At 37.5% G+C, this 23617-nt stretch overlaps 1 protein-coding gene across 1 annotated transcript in view; it reads right to left on the bottom strand.

The window, feature by feature from the left end:
- Positions 1–23617, bottom strand: part of LOC146424748 (guanine nucleotide-binding protein G(q) subunit alpha-like) — a 116374-nt gene that overhangs the window by 73420 nt on the left and 19337 nt on the right. The window contains exon 2 of the mRNA XM_085043089.1: positions 3585–3769. Within this exon, the coding sequence (XP_084899215.1) occupies positions 3585–3769 (185 nt within the window). The remainder of the gene's footprint in view (positions 1–3584; positions 3770–23617) is intronic.

The raw sequence follows: 23617 nt of genomic DNA, 5'->3' as shown, positions 1-23617 counted from the left end.
ACCTGCCCTACTGTCCCACTTCTGCCTGTAATTTTATTAGCTTTCTCTAGTGGATCTGTCTGACATAAGAGAAAAGCAAGTTAACAAAGCAAATTTGGACTTGAAGATAATGCCAGTAAGATTTTGGACTTTGAAAGCATTTCTGGTATCTGCTCATTTTGACTGCAAAACATTTCCCAAAGGAGACAGGCGTAAATACAGACAAAAATTCATCAGAAAACACTCTTAGAAACTTAACAGTAAATGTCTAGGTCACCCACAAAATTTGCTTTTATGTTTCTAGCTTTTTGAAAAACTTTCCTGCAGCCTGTTCCGTTGCTGTTACTCACACTAATTTTATTGTTACGAATGTTTAAGAAGTCTCACAGGAAATTATGGGAATGGGATTCAAGTAAGACTTCCTGCCTGTTAATCACCACGGAGTGACACCTTCCTGATACTGTCTGCTGGAACAGAGAGGCAATTTGTCTTTTGGAAGTTACATAAAAGCAAACAGTACAGGACAACAGTGGTATTTTGTCTTTAATAGTAGATTCATTTGTCTAAAAAAGACAAACTGCAAAAAGCATAAACCTGTATTTTATTTTTTTTTAAGATGTGCATTTGAATAGCTGTGGTTGCATGAGTTAGTCTGTACAAACAAAATTTTGCAAAAGACAGGCTATTTTCAAAATTGTATCTGAACACTTCTATAAAAACTAATGCTTTCCCTTATTTCATAAAATAGTTGTTACTCTAAAATTCAAAAGCCATACAAAAACTTCACAACTTCTAGTTAAAAAATAAGTAATGGAAGCACAGTAAAATATACTCAAAAGGAAACTAAAGAAGTCTATAAGCGACCATTTCCTAAGACAGACAAATTCCTAAGAGAAGAGATCACCCTTACACATTATCTCAAACCTCAGAAGAGCTCGCATTCTGAGGTTTAAACACATAAAAAGAAATGTCTTTCATGTTATAATGCTCTACCATCAGGTCTGAGATATTAGCTTCTAAACACAGCTACCTTTCTCAACTGGCTTTCACTACTATGATAATAAAATTTCAAAATAGTCTAGGTTATTATAATACAGGACAATGCATTTTACTCTCTGCCTCTTTAGTTACACTGATGACTATGAAGCCAAACAAGAACTTGCTAAATTTAGAACTTGCCTCTTGCTATGTTGATTATATTAAAATAATCCAATGTAAATGTTGTGATGTTGTACACCACACAAAGAACACAGCTGCCTGCTTAACTGACTGCTAGGTATAAGGGCATTTCAAATTCCAGCAGCATTGAGAGATTCAAAACACTCCAATTTTAATAAAGCACAGTTAAAGGTATAAAAATTGTTACAGTAAGAGAAAACCATTTATACCGTAGCCCCAAAGTCTATTGCAGACCATGAAGCATTTGACCAAAAATAAAGGGCAATTTTACTTTAGGCCGAACCACATCAATACCAGCTTGACCTGCAATTTTCTAAACTACTGTGTACAATAGCTACTGTGCTAAAAATACGCTGTTACTCAAACTTTGAGATATACTCTCCAGAGATAGGACTTCCTGATAGGAGATTCAAATTAATAGGAAGTGCCCTTCCTGTGTTTTCTAGACTGCTAGACTAATGAGTTTGTTTTCAACAGCCTGTAAAAAAAGAAGGAGCAGATTTTTCTGTTGATTAGTGTTCAGTGCTTTAAAGTGAAGTGACCTTGCATACAAAGCCAAAGTGTAGTAGACCACAGTCATGTCTATTTAGGCACAATGCTGTAGCAGATTTGGTTTTTCCTGTATTCCTGACAGAATTCATACAGGAATTGCCTTGAGAGCCTGTTAGTTGGTGACTTTTGTTTTACTTTGCAAGTATCCCTATTAGAAGCTTGTGAAGGAGCTGTGCACAGACAGACTCCTACTTTCTGCAAAGTAATTTTTATTTAGAGTAAGTGAACAGCTCTGGCCATGTGTAGACAGCTATGCCAAACCCACCCTGCTCACTCAGCCATATAAAAACACTACATAAAGTCAGCATGTCTAAAAAGTAACCACAGAACACATATTCTGTAATATAATACAAGAAAAAGAATCCTAATCTACCTTGACAATCAATACCAGTTTTTAAGAAAAAATGTGCAATAGGATCAACTAACTTTTCAGGCCAGTTTGCTTTATGTACTGCACACAGCAAAAACATGGCACTAAAAGGCTGAATTGCAAATGAAAAGTAGTTTTCTTTTTAATACTAATTTGACATTTGATTTTGATTTATAGAGGATGAGAGGAAAACAGACAGCTCCAACACGCAGTTAGACTAGGAAGTTTAGCAGTCAAGAGTCTTATCAATGACAAATTTTTCAATCCTTTTTCATGTGCACTGCACCCCCCCCCCCCACCATTAAATAAGGTTAACAATATTGATTCTGACAGAAGGGATCCTCATGACTTCCTACTGCATGAAGTCACCCTCCTGCAAGACTCTAGCTATTGCAATGTTAAATCATGAACAAAGTGATGATCATCTGCAACGGCTTCAGCAAATGGCAATGAAAAAACAACTCGTCTTTAACCTAGTAATAAGCTTTATCTTTCCTACTTCTATGTTAGCTGTCTTAAAACACAAATTTATCAAACAAAGTGTTACTTTCATCCAGGACTACCAGATTATCATTAAATACTCTTTCATAAAATTGAAAGAAAGGTGAGCCATCCAGTTTGTGACATATCTTAAATGCTCCATTTGACAAAAGTTTTTGATAATGGATCAACACTAAAAATGCAAAGTTCTCAGGAAGTGTTACCAAATAGTGTCTGCTTGAGCAGAGAGGTTGGACCAGATGATCCACTGTGGTCCCTGCCAGTCTGACTCATTCTGTGATTCTGTGGTATTGGGAGATACAGCCATGTAATTCTGTGACTTACCACATACTTAAGTAAATATTAAGCATTTCACTTGCATTCACAGAGTAAGATTTAAACCACTGTACTTATCATACTATTAAAATATAATATTTTTTTAATGGAAAAAAGTCAAGCCAGTCCGAGATGAACCTTAGAAACATTTCAAATGTATTTTGTCCTTTTAAATTGCAGTAATAGCATCAGTCTCACAAGAATCTGACTCTTTTAAGGTCATGTCTAGATAATTTTAATTTAAAGATCTGTCCACACACAAACAGATATCCCCACCTATTTTTCTAAAAATTTGAATTTTTTCCACTTGTAATGATACTAGCAAAGCTTAAGCAGCAAAGTTTTGCCACACATCACAAGAATGGTTTAACTGCTCTAACCAGAGCATGGCCTCATAGGAAAAGACAAGAGTTCCTGAAGTCAAATGGCAGCCTGCCATTAAACCTCTGTTTTGTGACAATCCTCCTCAGGCATCTTAAGAGAGGCCTCTTGTTTAAAAGAAGCACATTTGTATTGTAAAAGGAGAAAGAAGGGCAGCGAACTAAATGCAGGACGGGAAACGCCCTTTTCTTCTGAGCTTTTAGTATCACTTCTGTGATGTGTCTTTTTTTTTTCCTGAGACCTTCAGTATATTTCCCAAAATAAAAAGAGGAAAAATTCTAGCTACAGAAATAAACAAAAATCTCACCTTGTTGTTTTCACACTTGTATGGGATTTTGAGGGTATCCATGGCCTTGATCATGGCCTGCATTGCTGTAAATATATTCTGGTACACCAGTTTTGTAAAGCCCCTTTTGTCTTCATCAGAGTAACCTGATCCATGAATGATTCTCATCTGCTTGATAAATGTGCTTTTGCCACTCTCTCCTGTGCCTGCAAGACAAATAAGAAAGATATGCTTTACCCACTAGACACAAACAAGACTTTTTTTGCACAATGCTGACAGCTTGCTTACTGCAGGACTGAACAGTGTCGAGTGGTGCTTGGAAGGTAACTAAAAGGACCAGTTCAGGGTCAAACAACAGCACTAGTAGCAACTGAAGAACAACTGAATTAAAATTTATATTTTGATTTAACAACTAAACTAATAAGCAAGACAAAACTCCAAAATATACATACTATATATGAATGCATATTTGAAAATCCTCCATTCTTACAGATACAATTGTCCAAAACTCTTAACTTCATGAAACTACTATGAGACAATTCATCACAAAAATTCAGAGAGTAAGGTAAAAATCTTCCTAAAGCTAACTCTCAGGATATTACACTAATCTATTGGTAGTACAATCAAGAGATATATCTGTGTTTTGGTTTTTCGAGGTTGTTTTTTGTTTTTGTGGGAGTGTCAGTTTATGTGGGGTTTTTTGGTTTGTTGTATTTGGGTTTTTTGCTTGTTTGTTTAAGGGGCTGCAGTTGCGTTGAGGTTTTTTGGTTTTGTTTTAAGCTAATATTGTAACAACCAGAGCCTACAAAACTTCAATCTCAGAACCATGTGAAACCACTGTTAATTAAAATTTGGTTCATATTTATTAATAAGCAGCCATTCCTTCCTTTAAATTGTTATTATGTCTTTGTATACTTTGTACTAAAAGTTGTTTATTGATGAAATATGACTGTCAACTTAACCTTAAAATCTGCTTGTTGGAAACTTCACAAAGGTTACAACACAAAATATTTTTCCTTTGCTCCAATTCGGCAAGCTCATCTGTGACTACAAGAACTTATCTATATATGCCTGTGTTTGCTTAAGAGGAGGAGTTGAATCTGCACAGCTGCATAAACCCCGTGTTCACCCAACTACTCAGCCCTGCAGAAAACAAAATGCATTGCTCAGTGCTGTGTTTTTCACACTTCCAGCCTGGGCTTTATTTTAATAATTTCTGTAAAGCTTTCACGCCTGATACCATAATATGCATGCCCAGGACACAGGCAGACTTATATGCCTCTTACGTAATGTTTTAGGTGGCTTCTCATAAAAGTGTGTTTCACAGCAGTGCAAGTTTATAGCAGTAACCCTTACCTATTTGTGAGATAACACACACTGCAAATCTAAGCCTCTAAAAACTTCTGCCCTGACCACAAGCATAATTTCGAAACCTTCACTCCCATTTCCTGCACATATATAACAAAATTCTAATGCAGGTTCTCCTTACACACACATTCCCAGAAAATCAAACGTCATGTTACATACTACAGAATCAGAATGGTTTGGGTTAGAAGGGACCTTAGAGATCATCTAGTTCCACCACCTGCTTGCTTCATAAGCAGGGACATCTTCCACCAGACTAGTCTGCTCAGAGGCCCACCTAACCTGGCCTTGAACACTGCCAAGGATGGGGCATCCACAGCTTCTCTGGGCAACCTGTTTCTGTGTCTCACCACCTTCACATATAAAGAATTTCTTCTAGTATCTACTCTAAACCTGCCTTCTTTCAGTTTAAAGCCATTTCTCCTGGTCCAATCACTACACGCCCTTGTGAAAATACCACTCCAGCTTTCTTGTAGGCTCCCTTCAGTTACTGAAAAGCTGCTAGATCATTTCCCTAGGGATTAAGACATTGACTCAGATACCAACTTGTGCTTTCTACAGCCTCATCCATTCATAACAGAACAAGTTAAGAAATGCATCCTGGCAATATGTTCCTAAAATTTTACCTGTTTACCATAATAAACAAAACTAACACTGGATAACAGCCTGAACAGGATCCTTGAGTGGGCCTGTTTCACCTGGTGAGAAGAAGAAGCCCTGAAAGTGCGTAAGAAAAAATCTACATGGTCTGAGAGGATGTGAACGCCTTATGGTCTCTGCTAACTGCTGCTTCCAGCACCATCATCCTAGGACTACCCGTAGTAGATACAAGGCGAGAGCAAAGGTGAAACAGCAGTGCAGTGGATCAGCAGAATGGACCAAGGAGGGATAAAACTATGCTGAGATCAATTTTCTGCTGGCTACCTCTCCACATTTAAATTAGTCAAGTCAGTTCTCTTAAGCCTCATGAGCAGTATCTTCTCATCTATCAGAAGACTGCTGAGGCCATACAGTGTATCTGAATCTCAATCATAATCAGAATACTACCACAACACTCCCTCCTCATCTTTTCGAAAACTTGACTTTCAGCCCCCACCTTCTCTACCACAACCCTATATATAATATATAACCCTATATATTATAACCCAGTAATATAATATTGGGTTATAATATATATAACTAATATATGTTATATTATAACACAATTTCTTGTCTAGTACTTAGGAGCGAATTGAATAGTGTGACTGAAAAAACCCCCCAATTCCCGATTCAAACCCATAGCTTGGTTGGTCATCTGACTTTCAAAACTTCTTTCCAGATAAAATCAATCTAATGAATGAATGAAAAAAAAATAACTATCATCTAAAAATAATAAAGAAATTTCTCTAATAGTGATGAACTCCCATTCGATCATGGCACAGAGGATTATCAAAATTTGTAAGAGCTTAGCATCTTAAAAACTGAAAATTTCTGAAAACCTCTTCTGTTTTTTTTCTTGAAGTAATACAACAAGTATTACTGCATCTTCAAGAATTTTAAAATCAAAGATCTGAAAAACCTTCTAGCAGTATTATATCCAAAAGCAGAATCAGGAAAGAAGTCAGGTTGCTTAAAGGCACAGTAGATCCTTATGCATGTATTTGCAGCAACATATGTACAATTTATTGTATTATTGTTATTTCTCCTGCTGCACATCCTGCAAAAATCAAGCTACAGAATGCTGAAACACAACACTCTTTACTCTCGGAAATTATGGAAAAACTTTAAACATGGTTAATTTTAAGCGGGTGACACTGCAGCTACTGACAGAGTGGATTCAGAACTTGTGGGGACTGACAAAGAAGGCACAGGAAACTGATTTAAAAGTAAGACAAGTATAGAAACCTCGAATGACAAGCTTTTCTTTCATGTGGCTGTGCTATGCATACCTGAACTTGTTTTTGCATTTCTCTGCATTGCAACTTAAAAAAAAATCGCAAGTATAATATCTTCAGATCAAATACAAGACTGTTTTTTAACTAAAACAAGTACTACCATTCTCTAAGCAAAATTAACACTTGCATCTGTTGAACAGAAATGCTGCTAAACTACACCTGATTGTGTTTTTTTCCCCAGTATGACTGATGAAAAGGCAAATAAAAAAGCTAATTTTTTTTAAATTTCATATTTAAATTAGATAGAAGAGGACATTCTTTATATGTAAGGCAGAAGGAGAAAGCTATTGAAATCCACTACCCTTTTAGTCAATGCACACATGCATTTACCAGGAACTGTCAAATCAACAGTGTGTACATTTGTAGAAAACTGGCTTTCATCTTGGAGCTTGGATGCAGAAAGAAGCCTACAAGCACCGAGAAAGTGAAGATTCATGGGTCAGAGTGGAATCAACATCCTGCACAGATGAGCAGAACAATACTGTAACCACTGTTTCATCAAACATTTACTCCGATAAAGCAGTTGGTTGGACACTGCCTCACAGATTTACAGAAAAGTGTAGCAATCAACCTCATCAGATAGTACTTAGCAGAGTAACTCTTACCCCTCCTAGGAGCTAAAATAGTAATAGAGAGGTAATGTGTGAGAAGAAAAATACTTGATTTCCACTGCTGAAGTTATATTTCATTTGGAAGAGAGTTTTATGTCCTCAATGCTACTACTAATTCAGCGATACAGAAAACAAAAAATATGGTTTAGCCTGTTGCTTTTCCAGCTGTGGAATGCAGTAGGATCGTATTTCCGCTGAAACTAATCATGGCCTAAATGAAAACATAAAACTCTGCAGAATTCAGGCCTTGGACCAGCTTGGTTTTGTAGGTGACAAATCAGTTGAAATATATTAGGCAATGCATGAGATCACTGCAGGAGCTGAAGCAAAGAAGCCAATCTGTAGTATCACAAAGAACAACAGCTTTCAGGCTTACAATTGAAGGCCACTGTTGGGAGAGACTTCTGCTTGGTAACACTCTGTAGCAAAACTCCCTGAGTGGAGATGAAACTCCCTAGCTCACACTGCAACATATCTATGGGCAAGTTCTGGAGCAGAACTAGAGTATCTTCTCCATCAAAAGAAGGCAGTAAGGCTAGCAAAACAAGGAGGCTCCCACACAAACAGCTCAGTCCATCTGATGTGGTCACACACTTAAGCACGTTCTCATCCTGACACCTTATGAAGAGATCCTTACCTCTACAAAAGCCTTGACCATCATCTCTGTCAACAGCTGCCAATACTGAGTTGTCCCACTTCGAGCTGGTACAGCTACGGCTCAGCATTCCTTCCTAACTGAAGACTGCTAGTACTCTATGCAACTTTTTTCTCCATTGCTTGAAAGTATTCTCTCCATGACATTTATCTCTCCATGACATTGTATCACTGTATCATACCTCTTGAAAGATACTTAAAGACCAGCCTACACCTCCAACCGACTTATACTACTACAAGTTAATAACTGAAACTGACCTTGGTCATAAAACCACCGAAAGAGTTTAAGTGACAACTCATCCAGAGACGTGAACAGAATTCGTGTAAGGAAGTACTTCCATTCCTGATAATAAATATAATAGGCATATTTGCATTTTCCATAAAATGAACAGTAGTACTTGTACTATTCATTGTATCTTCCTTATGTGTTTATCGAACTCCTCAGTTGACATTAATAGATTAAACCTCACAAGAGTTGCTTGATGTTAGGAAACATTTCAACAGCACTTCGTTAAGAGTTATGGAAAAGCCTATGAAATAAGAAAGCATCTCAAACTTTAAGAAAAAAAAGCCAGAAAGAGAGCTAAGGTGTCCTGAAGTCTGTTCCTACATCAATAGCACAATGTTTTGTATTTATTTTAAAAACCGAATGGAATAACTACAAAAAGCTAAGTTAGGTGAGAACCCCAATGATGGCCTTTTGAGATATAACAATACCCAGTTTTAAGTTAAGAACCGTTTACAGCAAAGAATGGGAGAGAGGTATATATTGTTCTATTGCCAAGTGTTTGCTCCACTGACAGAATATCTTTAATTTAAAAACACTACAATTATCTTCTCACTTATTTTGCTTACAAGCCACATTTGCATACTCCACTTGCTTCCTAAAAAAAAGGAAGCATATAATCATTTCACCATTCACTAAATTATCTCCTCTGTATCATTTTAGTAATTTATAAACATTTCATTAAGATGACTATCAATATTCTACACAATATTATTTCATTAATTACTAATATAACAACAAAAAAGAACCTGGCAAGATGAGAAAATATTTCTTCCAAGAAAGGATGGATAGAATTTTATGAAGTAGCTCATGAAGTATGTAATTACCTCAAATAAGGAACATGAAACATCTACATCCATCTAGAGCAATTTGTTTCAAGAATAATCTTGAATGTCTTAAATATTTATGAAAAACTAAGCAAACATTATACATTACAAATATTACTAAAGTTGTTCCATGATTTCCTTACCTACACTACAAAAATTGTATTAACCATCTTCCTTTAAAAAGGGAGAAAATATCTCCCATTATGTGGACAGCTAGTCTGAGTGCTTTCTACAGCAGAGAATCCTCTTACAAATTTAATCTGGTTGTGTTTGAGAAGATTATAAACTTTGCTTGTCATTCTAGTGCAGCCACAAAACTCAGAGAAACAAAACTAATACTCATCCTCATTGTACGGGTGATGAAATTAAAGCAGTTGAAGCAACTACTAATAAAGCTTAAGACAGATACTGAATTACTGACAAAAAATGGAAGGAAATGGAAGACAGAATTAATATGTAGAATTCAGGTGATGTTCTGTAGCTTCTTAAATTAATTCAAACTTTTTCAAGAACCAGAACCTCAAACTGTTTTATAAGAAATACAGTTAATCAAATACAGCCTTGTGCAGATAATCAAAGCTACATTGTGTGTACTACTCTGCAGCTAACCAAAAAAACCCAAACCAGCAAGGCCCCCAGATCAAACCAACCAACCAAATCAACAACTACAAAAAAAAAAAAAGCCACCACCCAACAAAACAGAACCTCCTCCTATTATCTTTTATAGCTATAAACAGATAATTTCCACCATTTTAGAGCTACCTTATTATGGTTTAGGTGTAATTTGGAGGCAAGAAAGCAAGAGAAGAGATAAACTGGCCTTCACAAAGGACAAGTAATTCCTCAAGATTTCACAGAGCTTTGTAAATGGGCTCAAAGCAGGATGGGATCCCACCTTGTGTGACCTTCTCCTCCCTTTTCTTGAAAGATCCCTCTGAAAAACTAGGGACTACCTAAAGAGAAGCAACTCTTTCCAGTCTGTGCTTAATTTTCCATTTTATATGGTATGGAGCAACTTTGACAAATTCTGCCTAAAGAACTCATCTATGCAGAAAAAGTACCACAAATCAAATTTCACCCTCAAAAATATTTTCTTGATGCTATGCACAACTCAACTGAACAGCAAACTGTTTAAAATCAGTCTGTTGGCTGCTGTTCTTCCATGGAAAACTTATAAACAAAACCAGAAGCAAACATCAGCATTAGTAAAAGACGGTATCATACAAATTCTTACCTTCCTTGCACAGAAGGCCAAATCTGTCTTTAGAAACTTGTGCATGATTAATTTCAAATAAATGCTTGTATGAGGACTTGGGAAAGCAGATTCAAGTGGATTCCAAGGCACAAGCATGTCAGAATTTATTATTTGTTATCTTCTCTGAGATCATTATAGTACAGAACTATCTATAAATCAACATGGGTATTTTCTATTTTCTAGTAAGCTATTTACTGCAAGAAAATAGCAATGATATGCCGATTACCACCTGATTTTCCATGAAAACCACCCTAACTACTAATTGGACAAAGACTGGGTTTAGGGTTTAAATCTTTCACGTTTCCTTCATACTCCACCTACAGTTTTGCACCTTTGCACCTAAATGTTGGACTGAAAATAATGGAGGCTGGGACAGGCCATACAACCCTACATGTCCTGCAGGTCTCCAGGATTCCCCAGGAATCTGAGTATGAAGCCTAAGGTTTGCTACATTGCTAGAGAACTTGAGTTAGCTCTTAACTTTTACTAGGGAAGATATATAAAATGTACTTATAGTTGTGTACCATAATAGTTAAGTATTTCAAATTTCTTTCACTTTCTGTTACTCAGAGGGATTATGACCAGATAAGCACAACTCCTATTCCTTGCAACTCTGAGACACACCTTTTCAGGGACAATATAAACCACTAAGATTAATCGAAAGCAAGGACAAATACTGGGGACATTCAAAATTGCAATTGATTTCCTTTATTTTTGTCATGGAAGGCAATTCAGGTACCTTTACTACTTTAAACCCTATGTCTTCAGAAAAAGTGATCTTCATGTCTAAGATGCAGCAACAGAGTTTGTTTGGTAATCTGTGTTTCCGCCATGCCGTGGGCTAACATTCTTCTACCCTACTGAAAACTGCAAAAGGAGAATAGTTCTTTTGTGATATGTTCTATCATCAAACATAATTATCATGCACAAGAACATATCAACAAAACAACAGCTGTATTTACCATGCACACAAAGCCTTATACTTTGCACATTCTGTTTTCATAAGGTATGGTTAGAAATTTTGTGACCTGTCTTCTCTAAAGAAGTACTGTAGTACTCAAGAGGACACTGGATGTGCATTTGTGTCCATTTGAAATGCTAATAAGACCCAGTATATTATGTAATTTATTCATTTTTAACAATATGTTAGTAACAACTATGTGCAAAAAGATGAAAACACCCTTTCCAAAGGGTTTTTTTAAAAATAATATTTACTCTAGTCTATGTTTGTGAGCTCTGTTTTGAAAGCCTAATATAAACTTTTGACCTACCACTCATACAAAAAGGCTCCATCCAGGAGCCAAAAGTATACAGTACAGCATTTTCTTTCTTAAAATGTGGAAATACTTACAAGTTAATTGCTTTGCTATACCAAAACTAGTATAAATATGTCTTTACTGAAAACAAGTCATACGAATAATGGCACATTTGTTATGACCAAATATTTATGTCAAGTAATAATTCTGATGGTAAATATTATCATCTCAAATTAAAGACTAAGAACAGCAACTCTTTTGTAGTGTTTTGGTTCATTTTTTCCTCAAACATGGTTGCCCACTGCTTCCAAGAATGATAATCACTCCAGTTCTGAGCTTTAGTCTAGGTATCATGAAGCACTCTTTTCAGGGGAAAAATCCAAATGAATGAACAGAAAACCCCTTTGCTTTTCAACCTTTTTATATGTCCTTCATTCATGCCAAAGAAAGAACATTTTCACATGGATTGAGATGATGTAAAAATAAGAAAGAAAAGCAATTCATGCTGGCTCCTCTTAGAGATGAAGAGAATAATATTTTTCCCACAAAGCTATTTGAGGTCTTTCTGTGTTACGTTATCAGCTCCTGAGAAAGACATTCAAGGTGTTCCCTTGGTCTCTGGTCTCTTCTGCTTGTGCTTTTTTGCTGGTCATGCTTCAGAGCTCTCAATGACCTCGGTACATGACAGCTGTTTCTGTACAACTAGACAAGAGTAATTAGACAAGAGTCAACCCACCAGTATAATTATCAAACTTACACTAGAAACGTAAAAGAACTATGTATCAAATGTTGATATGTAGATACTGGTCAGACAGCTTCCCTGATCCATTCAAATATACCCCCAGCACTAAGATGATTAAGAAATTTTTGCTTCAGTCTAACTACAAACAAACAAGTACAAACAAAGTGCAGGGTCTTGCAAGCAGAGCCCTGAGCTGACTGCAGTGAGGAATCAGCTGGGGTAATTAATACATTTTTTTTTTTAAATACACCTTACAACTGCATTACACACTGGGTATCTTTCTGGTTTCCTAGGGGAACACATCTTGAGAGCATCATAAAGGCAATACTTTCTTAATGGTATAATCTAAACAAGAAGTTTTACAGTAAATATTTTTCTCTCATATTTAACCCCTTTTCCTCATGCCACTGTGAAGGCAATGCCTCCACGCCCCTCCTCCTTCCCCAGAGAGAGTGAAAAGATGGTGGTAACTGAAAGCCACACCCACCTGGTTTCACGCCCTCTCTCTGAATGAGCATCCATTTCACTCCTACACCACCAATCCAGTTACTCTGTTTGGGGCTGGCCTCAATGTCATTACAGCTGATCACAGCTGTAAACTGAAAGGAGGCTGGGTAGAGGGAACTTAGGCATTTTACAAGGAGCAAAGAAGAGACCTCCTAACAGAAAATAGAACAGTGCAGGCAGCTTCAGCATACATTGGCTGCAAGGGAGAGCAAAAAAGGAGGTGAACTGGGGAGCACAAAGGTAAGTCCAGTGCAGACACTGCTTTCGAATCAGCAGCCATGAGCAGCCCTGGGAAGCACTTTTGCCTTGCCCTACAAGCGCAAAGCTCCTCCTGGCTGGCCTTTGCCCCATGGACACCCAGGGCTGCGGAACCCTGGGCACTTCCTCTTGCCAGCCTCCTCCCACGTACAAGTTTCTGGGAGACTATTAAGCAATGATGAGAGAGACTTTGTCCCCAAAAGAGTCCCTTACTACAGGCACTTCCCTCATCTCTTCACTCCCAAGGCACACACAGAGCCCAGCAGGGCTGACAGACCACGATAAGGAGCTCTGGCGCAGCAGTTATACAGTAAAAATACTCCATTTTTATTTTGATCCCTCAAATACTGTGAGAGGCTCAAGTGTTGGGTTTGTGTTCCCCTTGTTCCTACATTCACAGTGCTGCTCACAGCTTTGATGTGTTTCTCGGCACACACTGGCAGGGGTGTGCACATACACTGTGTAATGCTGGCAGGCTCCAAGGCCGAGCCCATTATAAATCCACCCAGAGGGAAGCACAGTTCCAGATATTGTGGCACATTTCCTGCAGCTTATGGCAGATCATCCTTAACTTGGGAGTGATTTTAACTAATACTTCCCCTGGAGAGTCACTAGGTTTTGAGGGGTTTTTGCTGTCCTCTTGAATTTTATGTCTCCTCAGCCATTGTAAGGAGCCACACACTGATTAAGTAGCTCCTCCAAAATGAAGGTAGACCCCCTGAACACTTTTTCCTCCTGCAAATAGAGAAGACCTGGGCAAGTCAGCTCATTAGCTGGACAGGAGAGACACAACTGCTACATTATCATAGCTCTTATTTCAACCATTTCAAATCTAGCAAGTTTGGAGGAATACTGAAAATTGAAAAAAATCATGTTTTAACCATGTTCCTTGCTTATTTTGATATAAATACCACCCATGCACATACTTTCATGTGCATACATACACACACACAGTGATGAAGGCTCTAAAGACATAAATATACCACTGTCACTCTCTGAATTTAAGAAATCAGGTCAAGGGTAATATTACCAAAGAACAATTTTATAATTAAAAAAATTATAATTAGATTCTCCACCCCCACCCAAAAAAAAAAAAATTCCCTGCCTTTTATTAAGGAAAAAAGAGAAGTAAATCGAATAGCTAAGTTCTGAGAGGACATCCTTGTTAGCTTTACACACTTACATCATATAGATATTTCCATGCTTAGTACATGACAGAAATGCAGCATTTTTTTCAGATGCTGCATTTGCTCATGAAAATAGATAAAGAATTGAAAAACTTTAACCTTGGGGGAAGTGAGGGATGAAAACTACCACTGGGAGAGTAAGAACAAGGGCAAGCAGGCAGGTTTTACTGGTCAAAGCATCTGGTGCCATCATTTTGCATTTCGTTTTTTAACAGCAGTGTCCTGGTATACATACTGCTTAAAGCATTGCTTTTGTACGGCTGAACAGAGTAACATTTTAATGTTCTGCTTCTCCAGCAGAGAAAGTCAGGAGGCAGTGCTCTGGAGCACCACAGTCGTACAGACAGCATCCTTGGCTTGTGCCACTTCAGACTGCCCAGACTGGACCCAGCTCCCATGCCACTGATTTGCTCAGATGAGCCACTTCAGCAGCTCAAAGGAAGAGTTTCCAGTCATATCTTTGACATGCCAAAGCAGACAGCTATAGGACTCGTATGTTCTCTTCAAAAGAAATTTCTGATCCTCCTTATAATAACCTTGTTGCTGAAGGTATGCATTTATTTAAACCTGATTATATAACCTGATTATATACTCGATTATTACCTACTCTGAAAGTTTTTAGGTATTTGTATTTTTGTCTACTTTACACACACACTATAAACAAAGAATGCATCGATTAATAAATATCTATTTTACTTATAAAGGTAATAAAACCCCTAAGACAATTATCAGTCAGAACTCAGAACACAGTTAAAATTGTGGGTGGGGAAGCAACACACCTTCCTGAGGCTCAGGAAAGTATCCTTTTGTTGTATACTCTTACAGTATCAGAAGAAATCTCTAGAAATGCATAAACTAAATACGGTCTGAGCTGCAACTACTGTTTTACTCAAATATCAGCTACTCTAGCCAATAGCATGTACCACCCAGACATGGATACGTAACGTAGGAAATGCCACCTCCTTTCTCCCACAGAGTCACCTCAGAGCTCTGACCTCTTCTGAAATTACATGTGGCTTTCTGTTTAATTAAAGTCCACATGCTGTTCATTAGCATTTAAGTAACTTATTTGCATTATAAATCCTGGTTCATCTGAAAGTTCTAAACTTACTTAATATCCTTGGTAATTAAGCTTTCTACGGCACTGGGATTTTGTTTCATGAACATTCATGTAATTCTGCTTTTAACTTGTTACATTTGCATCTGGTTTCAAAAAAGATTACATTGAATATACTTCTAGCCACTTTCAGTGCTGTTGAGAAAGATACTCAAGAACATGGTAACACTATGAATCTGCTCCTGTTCTTATTTAGTACACTGAAGTAGAAATAAATTTAACTGTCAGGGCAAAGAACTATAACACAACTGCAGTCCACACAGGCACAAGGTGGCAGGGTGAAGGACTAGTTTCTGTTAGCCATTATTTTTCTCTCTAGAGGAAAGTTTTACTTCCAGGAAGTAAACATTTATTTAACATGTCATTCCTTTGCACAACAGTCAAATGAGAAGTATTTGAGTCCAAATTTTTAGTTTATGTATTAGGCTATTAAAGTGTTATCCACACAAGTCAACATTCTTTATAATTCTTTTTAATTGTAATTTCAGCTCAGCTAAGAAAACCCACAACTAAACAACCAAGGGCATATCCAGTTGTCAGCACAAACCACAGTTAACCATCAAAAGTCAAACAAGGATTTACTTCCAACAACCACAATGGTGTGCTGCTGAGAGGTGATTATATTTGGCACCTCTGTTACTTCTACTTCTGCATCATTCTTTTCATACCCTTGCAGTAACAATAAATAACAAAACAAAACAAAACAAAAAAACCCCCACTTTTATTTTAGGAGTTACACAGGCCTGCAAATGTGAGGAGTCCCTGTCAGTAAAGGTGTGGAGGAAACATGATGTGAAATTCCATCTGTTTCTCAACTTTTTAAGAAGACTTTTTTGGATAAACTGTGGTCTTTAATTCCCTCTTATATAGCGTTGGACTGCCTGAAATTTATTTCATGGAAAACTCTGGGAAATGCAACAGAGGGTATTAAAAATGTTCTTTTTATTATCAAGTTTGTTCTAGGAGAAAGGAAGACAGGCAGAAAGAAAATACATGCAATAGCTTACATGACTGAAAAATAGCCTGCAACTTTTAGATGTATTTAAAAAATCCCCATAGTATAACACCACTATTGCACTAAATGCCTTGAATCTCGTGTAATGGAAGTTCATTTTATGGAGAGTACAAATGCTGAAAATGCTAGCATTTTTCAAATCAAGTATTGAGACAAACACCATTTCCTACATTAACATCACAATTTCTAACAGACTCTCCATGCAGCTTTCTGCTACCATTCTGCAAAATCACCACCAAGCACAGAGGTGCATGTCTTCTCCTAAATCCTCTAGCAGCTGTCCAGCCTCACCCTGCAGGTTTCTGCACTGTGCAAGCCAGAAGAGGAGAGTTGTGTGGGGCAAAAACAATCTCTGCCTGGGACATGACGGTGGGAGCTGCCAGCCAGCTCTCCCCACTCAAGGACAGCTTGGCCCTCGGGGAGGGAATACCAGTGTTGGAAACAATGTGCTTTTTAACAGTTTATTTTATTTTATTTCTCTAGTTAGGCTTGATTTGACTTTGCCTTGGGAAAGGAATATTTTTTTTTAATTTTTTAGGTGATGTAGGATCATTCTATGGCGATGGGTGTAACATTTCAACAGACTGGGAGCAGCCCAAAAGATACCCAGAAAGATAAAATGCCATCATCAACGGAACATCAACAGAACATCAGTGGCCATCTACAATCATCTACCCCAGACACTGCCTCTGGCAGACCTGGAAATACCTAGTTCGGAAAAGACTGACAAGGAAAATCAAAGAATGAAGATCTAATTAACATCAGAGGCAAAGAAATTTGGATCCAGTAGAAACTGAATACTCGGTGCTGCTGAACTCTGGACCAATGAACGTTAAAACAAGTACATGTCTATGAGTATTAACTGTATAAACTTTGAGGGAAAATCCTGCAAAAGCATGTGCATTTGGAATATTTCCCTTGGCACATCCTGGCCAGAAAATAAAGTAATGCCTGATTCCCTATCACTTCAAATATAGTGCTAGAGGGTTTTTATTTTCTTTATGATTTTCGGTGCCATCAGGAAAGAGCTCTTCCTCTATTCACCTACCAGAAGCTGACAAGGCCATTCCCTACAAGGGCCATGGTGAAGAATTTATTTCTGGACAATCTGAAGCTCCCTCCCCAGCTTTCAACTACAAGCAACATGGAGCCATTTGGCTGCTGTCACACCGGTGAGCAAGAGGCGGCTGAAAAAAGACAAGGCTAACACTCAGCACCAGCAGCCAACCCTAGACAATAATTCGCAACATTTTTGTTTTCAAGGTGATAGGAAGCAGAAGACAATGTGATAGCCAGGTAGTTCTGAACTATCCTTCCTTTTTCTCTGGTCAGTTGTCAGGTTTTGGGATATTTTGCTGACTCAACCTGTCTCATTTGTCATAAAAAGTGAAAAAAAAAAATAGCCCAGCTGATCTAACAGTATTGCCCTACAGATCCAAACACCACTAGAAGCCTCTGAGCATTAGTAAAAGGTTGACCACTGCACCCTCCCAGGCTGTTGAATCAGGCGTACATACCCAGTAAAATCAACTCTATGACCCTAATTACCAATTACCCTAAACACTTAAAAAGTGTTTGCCATGAAGAAGGTGCAGTCATTTTTTTCTTTTAACATGCTCTCCAAAACCATTTAAGCATTCTGACATTTCTTGCCAGAGGAAGGATGCTGGTTCTCTAACCTCTGCCACATTGGAACAAGTTCCATAAAAGACAACTGAAGTGTTTTGGGGATAGTCTTTAATTTGTAGCAGTTCTGGAAAAATGTGATCTACTAAACTCCAGGTTTGTCAAATCTGATAAAGCAATTCAGTTGACTAAAATATGCAGGTAAAGACTACTTTCTCACGGTGGCTTACAAAGAATAAAACTATGGAAATGTGTTCAGACAACAGATCAGTGAATCCCAGATGCCCTGTGTTATTTCATGATACAAATTCTAAAATGAATGCTTCTGTTCAGATAAGTATGAATTCTTTTTGATTGTCATCTGAGATCACGTATTTTGTTGGTCAAGTTTTCTCAAGCCATCTTAACAGCCTTCTATATTTCTAATGAAGGAAAAATAAATTTTAAAGACTTCTGCCCAAGTTTTCAGAAACTAGCATTTTTGTCAGGTACCACATAGCTTCAGTTCAAACTGCCAAGTACTTTCTTTCCCCAGCAAAAAAACAGGGTAAGTCAGAAAATTAAGAGAGGGTTTCGTACACTTTAATAAGAAACTTCCAAACTGTGAAAATCACAAAGAGAGGAGTTGTGAGTGCAAAATTGTTTCTGCAGTCTAAGTTTGCTGCTCCATTGAAACTACATCTCCACATACTGTCATTTGGATTTATTCAATACTGCTTACAGGCATTCCATGATCACACACATTCATTTTTGAGCCCATACCCTCCCCAAGAAGGTTGTGTTAGGCTATCTTCAGTAAAAAAACGTAAGACGCAGTGACAACAACCTGGGATGAAGTTAGTGCAGATGCAGTGATTTGTACATTATACTGTATATCAACTTCCAATAACACAAACACTTTTTCTCTCAAACAATATATGACAGCAGGCAAACTACTATTTGCTAAACTCTGGAAGGCATGTGAAATCTGAAATAAAAGTTCTACATTTTTATAGCCCTAAATACTGTGGACTAAAGCCTAAAATAAATATCTAAAATTCTTCTCTCCCCCTGCACAGGTATTTTCTGAATAAACAAGACGGAAATGCAGCCATTCCTATTTCTGTAGAAGAACAGTATACAAACTTCAAGCTGGAAGGCACCTTTAGCACTGGGTTTCAGACTGCAACTAGTGACAGCTACTACATCACCAACGTAACTTCCTTCCTAGGACAAGGAGACAGCTCCTTTATGTCAACTACTGATGCATTGCTGTTGAGTCACATGCAATACTGTACCTATAATTTAAGACTGTGCAATCACAAAACAGACTGTTTTTACACAAAAAACACTGACTTGACTTTTGCAAGGAAGGATGGCTAACATAATGCTACATGAACAGATGTGTCTTTTTATGTATTTCACCAGGAATCTTAGTTAGAACCTAATGCATCATATAATTACACTAAAATTTGTTTGCTTGAACCGATCATCTTTCTAAAATATGCTTTTCAAAAGCCAAATTTATACATTTATGAATTTGCTGCAAACCATGATAGAGAGTCTGTAATTCTCTTTATTTGTGAAGCTGGACATTAATGTTTTGTAGTTCCATGTCCTGTAAATTCAGCAAGCAGACTATCTAGCTCCAGGTCCAATCCTACCTTACGAGTATTTACATATTGTGTTTTCACATTTTTATTTAAGAAACAACTTCTTACCAAGAATAGTACAAGATTCATGGTGGTGAACTGTAGTCTAAATAGGGTGAGGAACCTCTGATTTTCAGCACCATGTAACAGGCAGTATTTGACTCCTGTAACATTATACATTGCTCCCTTAAAAATGCAACTGATGGACTGAGACTCATTTTGCCTATTTAGTGTATAATTTCTGAGACATACTTCTCCAAGACTTCAAATATACTCTATCAACCATCTGATGAGAAGCTTCCCGCATCTTTATTAAATTAGAATGTTCTTTTCCACTTTATAGGTAGCCAAAAATCTTCTGAGGAATGTGTAAAAGTTAATTGCACATCAAGTTAAAGGCATCTAGCTCACTTTGAAGCATGAAGAAGTTCACTATGGGGTCATTTTGTAGACATAAAACTAACACATGGGAAAGCCAGCATCAAAGCTGTCATTCTAATGGCACTGTTGTGCAACTACATAAACTTGATAGGTCAAAATCATTTTAAAGATTGCATGAATATACTTGCACGTACAAAGAGAGGCAGAAAGACAGCTATCTTTTCTCTTCCTTACAAAAAGACAGCCTGAAGGACTGTATTCTTCCCAGCTCAATTTCTTTGTTTTTTTAAGATCAAAAATGTTAACAGCTGTCTTTCTGATGCTTCTGTTGAAGAATATTGGTATGAATTGACAGTAGCTGTTGCCGTTAACTGAAACAAAAAGTCAAATCATACAAAAAAGACTGATAATTTAGATGTTAACAAAGACATTGCCTAATCAAAGAATAAATACTTCTCTGATCAACTAGTTATGTTGCAGTACAAAGTTACTGCAGGGTTCAACATGGAAAGCAAAGCAAAGGGAGAATGAAATATCATTAGTGGTTAAGACAATTTAAAATAAAAAAGACCATAAAGACAACAACTTATTCCAAGTTTTTTCATATAATACACTAATTACTAATTACTACCGACATTGAAACACAGAAAAAGAGAGTAAGTGCCTCATGTTCATCATCAAAATCGGACTTAATCAGAAGATGTTTCTCAGCCTAAATCAACCTATTTCAAAGAATTAACACTTCATCATCTCTCAGCAGTAACAGGAAAGGAAAATTCCTGAAGTGAAATCCAAGTTCTATCACTTTTCTGCAAAGTAGCAGCCAGTTGCTAGACCAGGTTTTTGTTTCATGTATATAAAATTCTATTTGGAGATGTTTACAAACACAAATCTTTTTTCCTGTTGAAGTGCCCTTAGCAGCTCTGAAAATCACAGAAGTACGGAATCATTTAGGTTGGAAAAGACCTTGAAGATCATCAAGTCGAACCATTAACCTAACACTGGCAGGTCCACCACTAAACCACATTCCTAAGCACTCTCCAAGGATGCTGACTTGACCACCTCCTTGAGCATCCTACTCCAGTGTTTGACAACCCTTCCCATAACGAAATTTTCCCTGATACCCAATCTAAGTCTTCTCCAGCACAACTTGAAGCCATTTCCTCTTGTCCCATCACTTGTTATTTGGGAGATGAATCGCCACCTTGCTACACCCACTTTTGGGTAGCTGTAGAGAATCCCTAAGCCTCATTTTCTTCAGGCTAAACAACTAGCCTGTAGATATAGCAAAGCTCCCACCAGAAACCTTTTGCCAGAGTGTCCCTGTGGGTAGATATACATCAGTGTTTATTTTAAAAGTGTTCTCCTGATCCTAGCTTAAACCTTCTCAACTCCTTTGCTCACTGTGCTCTTCCCCACTGCTATCGAAGTGTCCAAGTGAGAACATGGATTTCTTTAGAATGAAACCCAGTAAAAATTGAAGTTAAGGATCACAACTATTGCATTCTAACCACAAACAGGCATTTAATCCCTAGGATCAGATTATACCTGGTTAAAGCAAAAAAAAACTACTAGACCATGGACACTGGGTTCTCTTTACCTCTTGTTTTGCCCTACAGACCCACTCTCATCCACAGTATTTGCTTAGAAATAGCCTTTTTCTGCACTCCCCCATCTATAATCACAGGGATAAAAATTATTAACTATATGGAGGTGACAGAGAGACTGATTAGCTGATGAGTGGGCAGCATTTTGAAAATCTGCAGGGCTATGTAGCTATTCCCTCTTACTACAAAAATACGTGTGCTCATTACCACCCAAAAGGACAGCAGTGTATAAACAAGAATCAATCTGGAACATCCTTGGTTTCTCTACAGTACAACTTTGCTTCACTTGCTGAAGCCCTGTCACTCACTCTAGTGACAGGACGTTTATTTCATGAAACTTAAAAATTATCTGACATATCCACTCAAAGTACACGCATTGATTACAGCTAACATGCTGTTCCGTTAAGTAGAAGTCTGCCTGTGGCAATACAAGTCTGCCCATATAGTATAAGCTTTCCTATGTCTTAAAGTTATTCAGTATTTATCAGTCAGGAGCCAAAAAAACCCATGAAAAACTAAATGAGTCCTCAATACCACTGCTGTGTACAACAGAAGCAACAAGTACCTACTGTTGCTCTCATGCATCTCCTACTTGTTTATTCATGTTTGATAAAACCAAAGGCAATGTAAAGAATTTATTAACAGCTACTTTTGAGATTGCCATTTTAATTGCTATCATGTTTCATGTTGGCATTGTATTTACACTTCCAGAATTCTTTACTTCTCAGGCTTTGCTGTACAGCAATAGCCCCCAAAAGGGGCTCACCCGAGGAGTCAGTCTTCCAGAGCAAGCCTGGCATAAAGTTTGAGTACATTTTCTCTGCTTCAAAATACAACTGTAGGAGAAAATAACCCTCCTACTTAAAACAGCTTTCTGCTTAGCTTAGTTATATAGCACAAAGAAAAACTTCAATTACCTTCTCTTGTTTGGCCCAATCAGTTCAAAATCCCAGTTTCAACTTCTCAAGAAAGATAACTTGCTGTCAAGCTGCACAGCCATGTATTGCCCATCCACGTGTTGAAAAGCAGCATGCATCATCCGATGAAGGAAGAAAAGTGGTCACATTCTCACTCTTGATCAGAAGTTAGTCTCAGCTTCTGATCCTGCCAGTTGTACCTATTCACACACATGTTTACTAACTCATCCTATTCTCTTGGGGCTTCTAAATCAGCTCAAAGGGCAAATAAATACTTCAGTGCTCACTGGCAGAGGTCACAGTTCTCTCCAGGAACCCTGCAATCTCTCTGAACAGATTCTTCACCTTCACAGTATGGAACAATAAACATATACAATCAAGTAAGCAAGCACACCAAAACCTGCCTGTGAGCAGCCAGTAACTAAAGAAGCTAGATGTACTGCAAAAAAATTATTGAATTTCTTAAATGGATGTGTAGAGGACTGACAGGAATTTCATGTACACATTCAAAAATATTAGTCAGAATTACTTCCAAATACCAGTATGACTACGTAATTTAGACCAAATAAAAGAGAACATTAAAATACACCTCACAGTGAGGTTTTTCAGAAAAAATTAACTACTGGCACCATCAAAAACGTAAGTACCTGAACATACATGATAGAAGGAATGAAAAAGAACTTCTATAAAGAGTCACTTTTTATAGAATTGTAACAAGATGTTCCCAAGATATTTAAATGTGAAGTTTAGTTCAGACATTAGGCAGCATTGCCTAAGACATTAAAATCTTACTACTCCTAGGCAAGCATTTCCAGTCCAATGTAAACTAAAATCCTCCTCCTTGGTACCTCAGTCTCTTTTCCATCTCAATGTATAAA

Source organism: Lichenostomus cassidix, chromosome Z (assembly GCF_008360975.1).
Source record: "Lichenostomus cassidix isolate B80296 chromosome Z, HeHo_3.0, whole genome shotgun sequence".
NCBI classification, from domain to species: Eukaryota; Metazoa; Chordata; class Aves; order Passeriformes; family Meliphagidae; genus Lichenostomus; species Lichenostomus cassidix.
The sequence above is the reverse complement of the archived record's forward strand: the minus strand, read 5'-3'. Positions and strand labels throughout refer to the sequence as shown.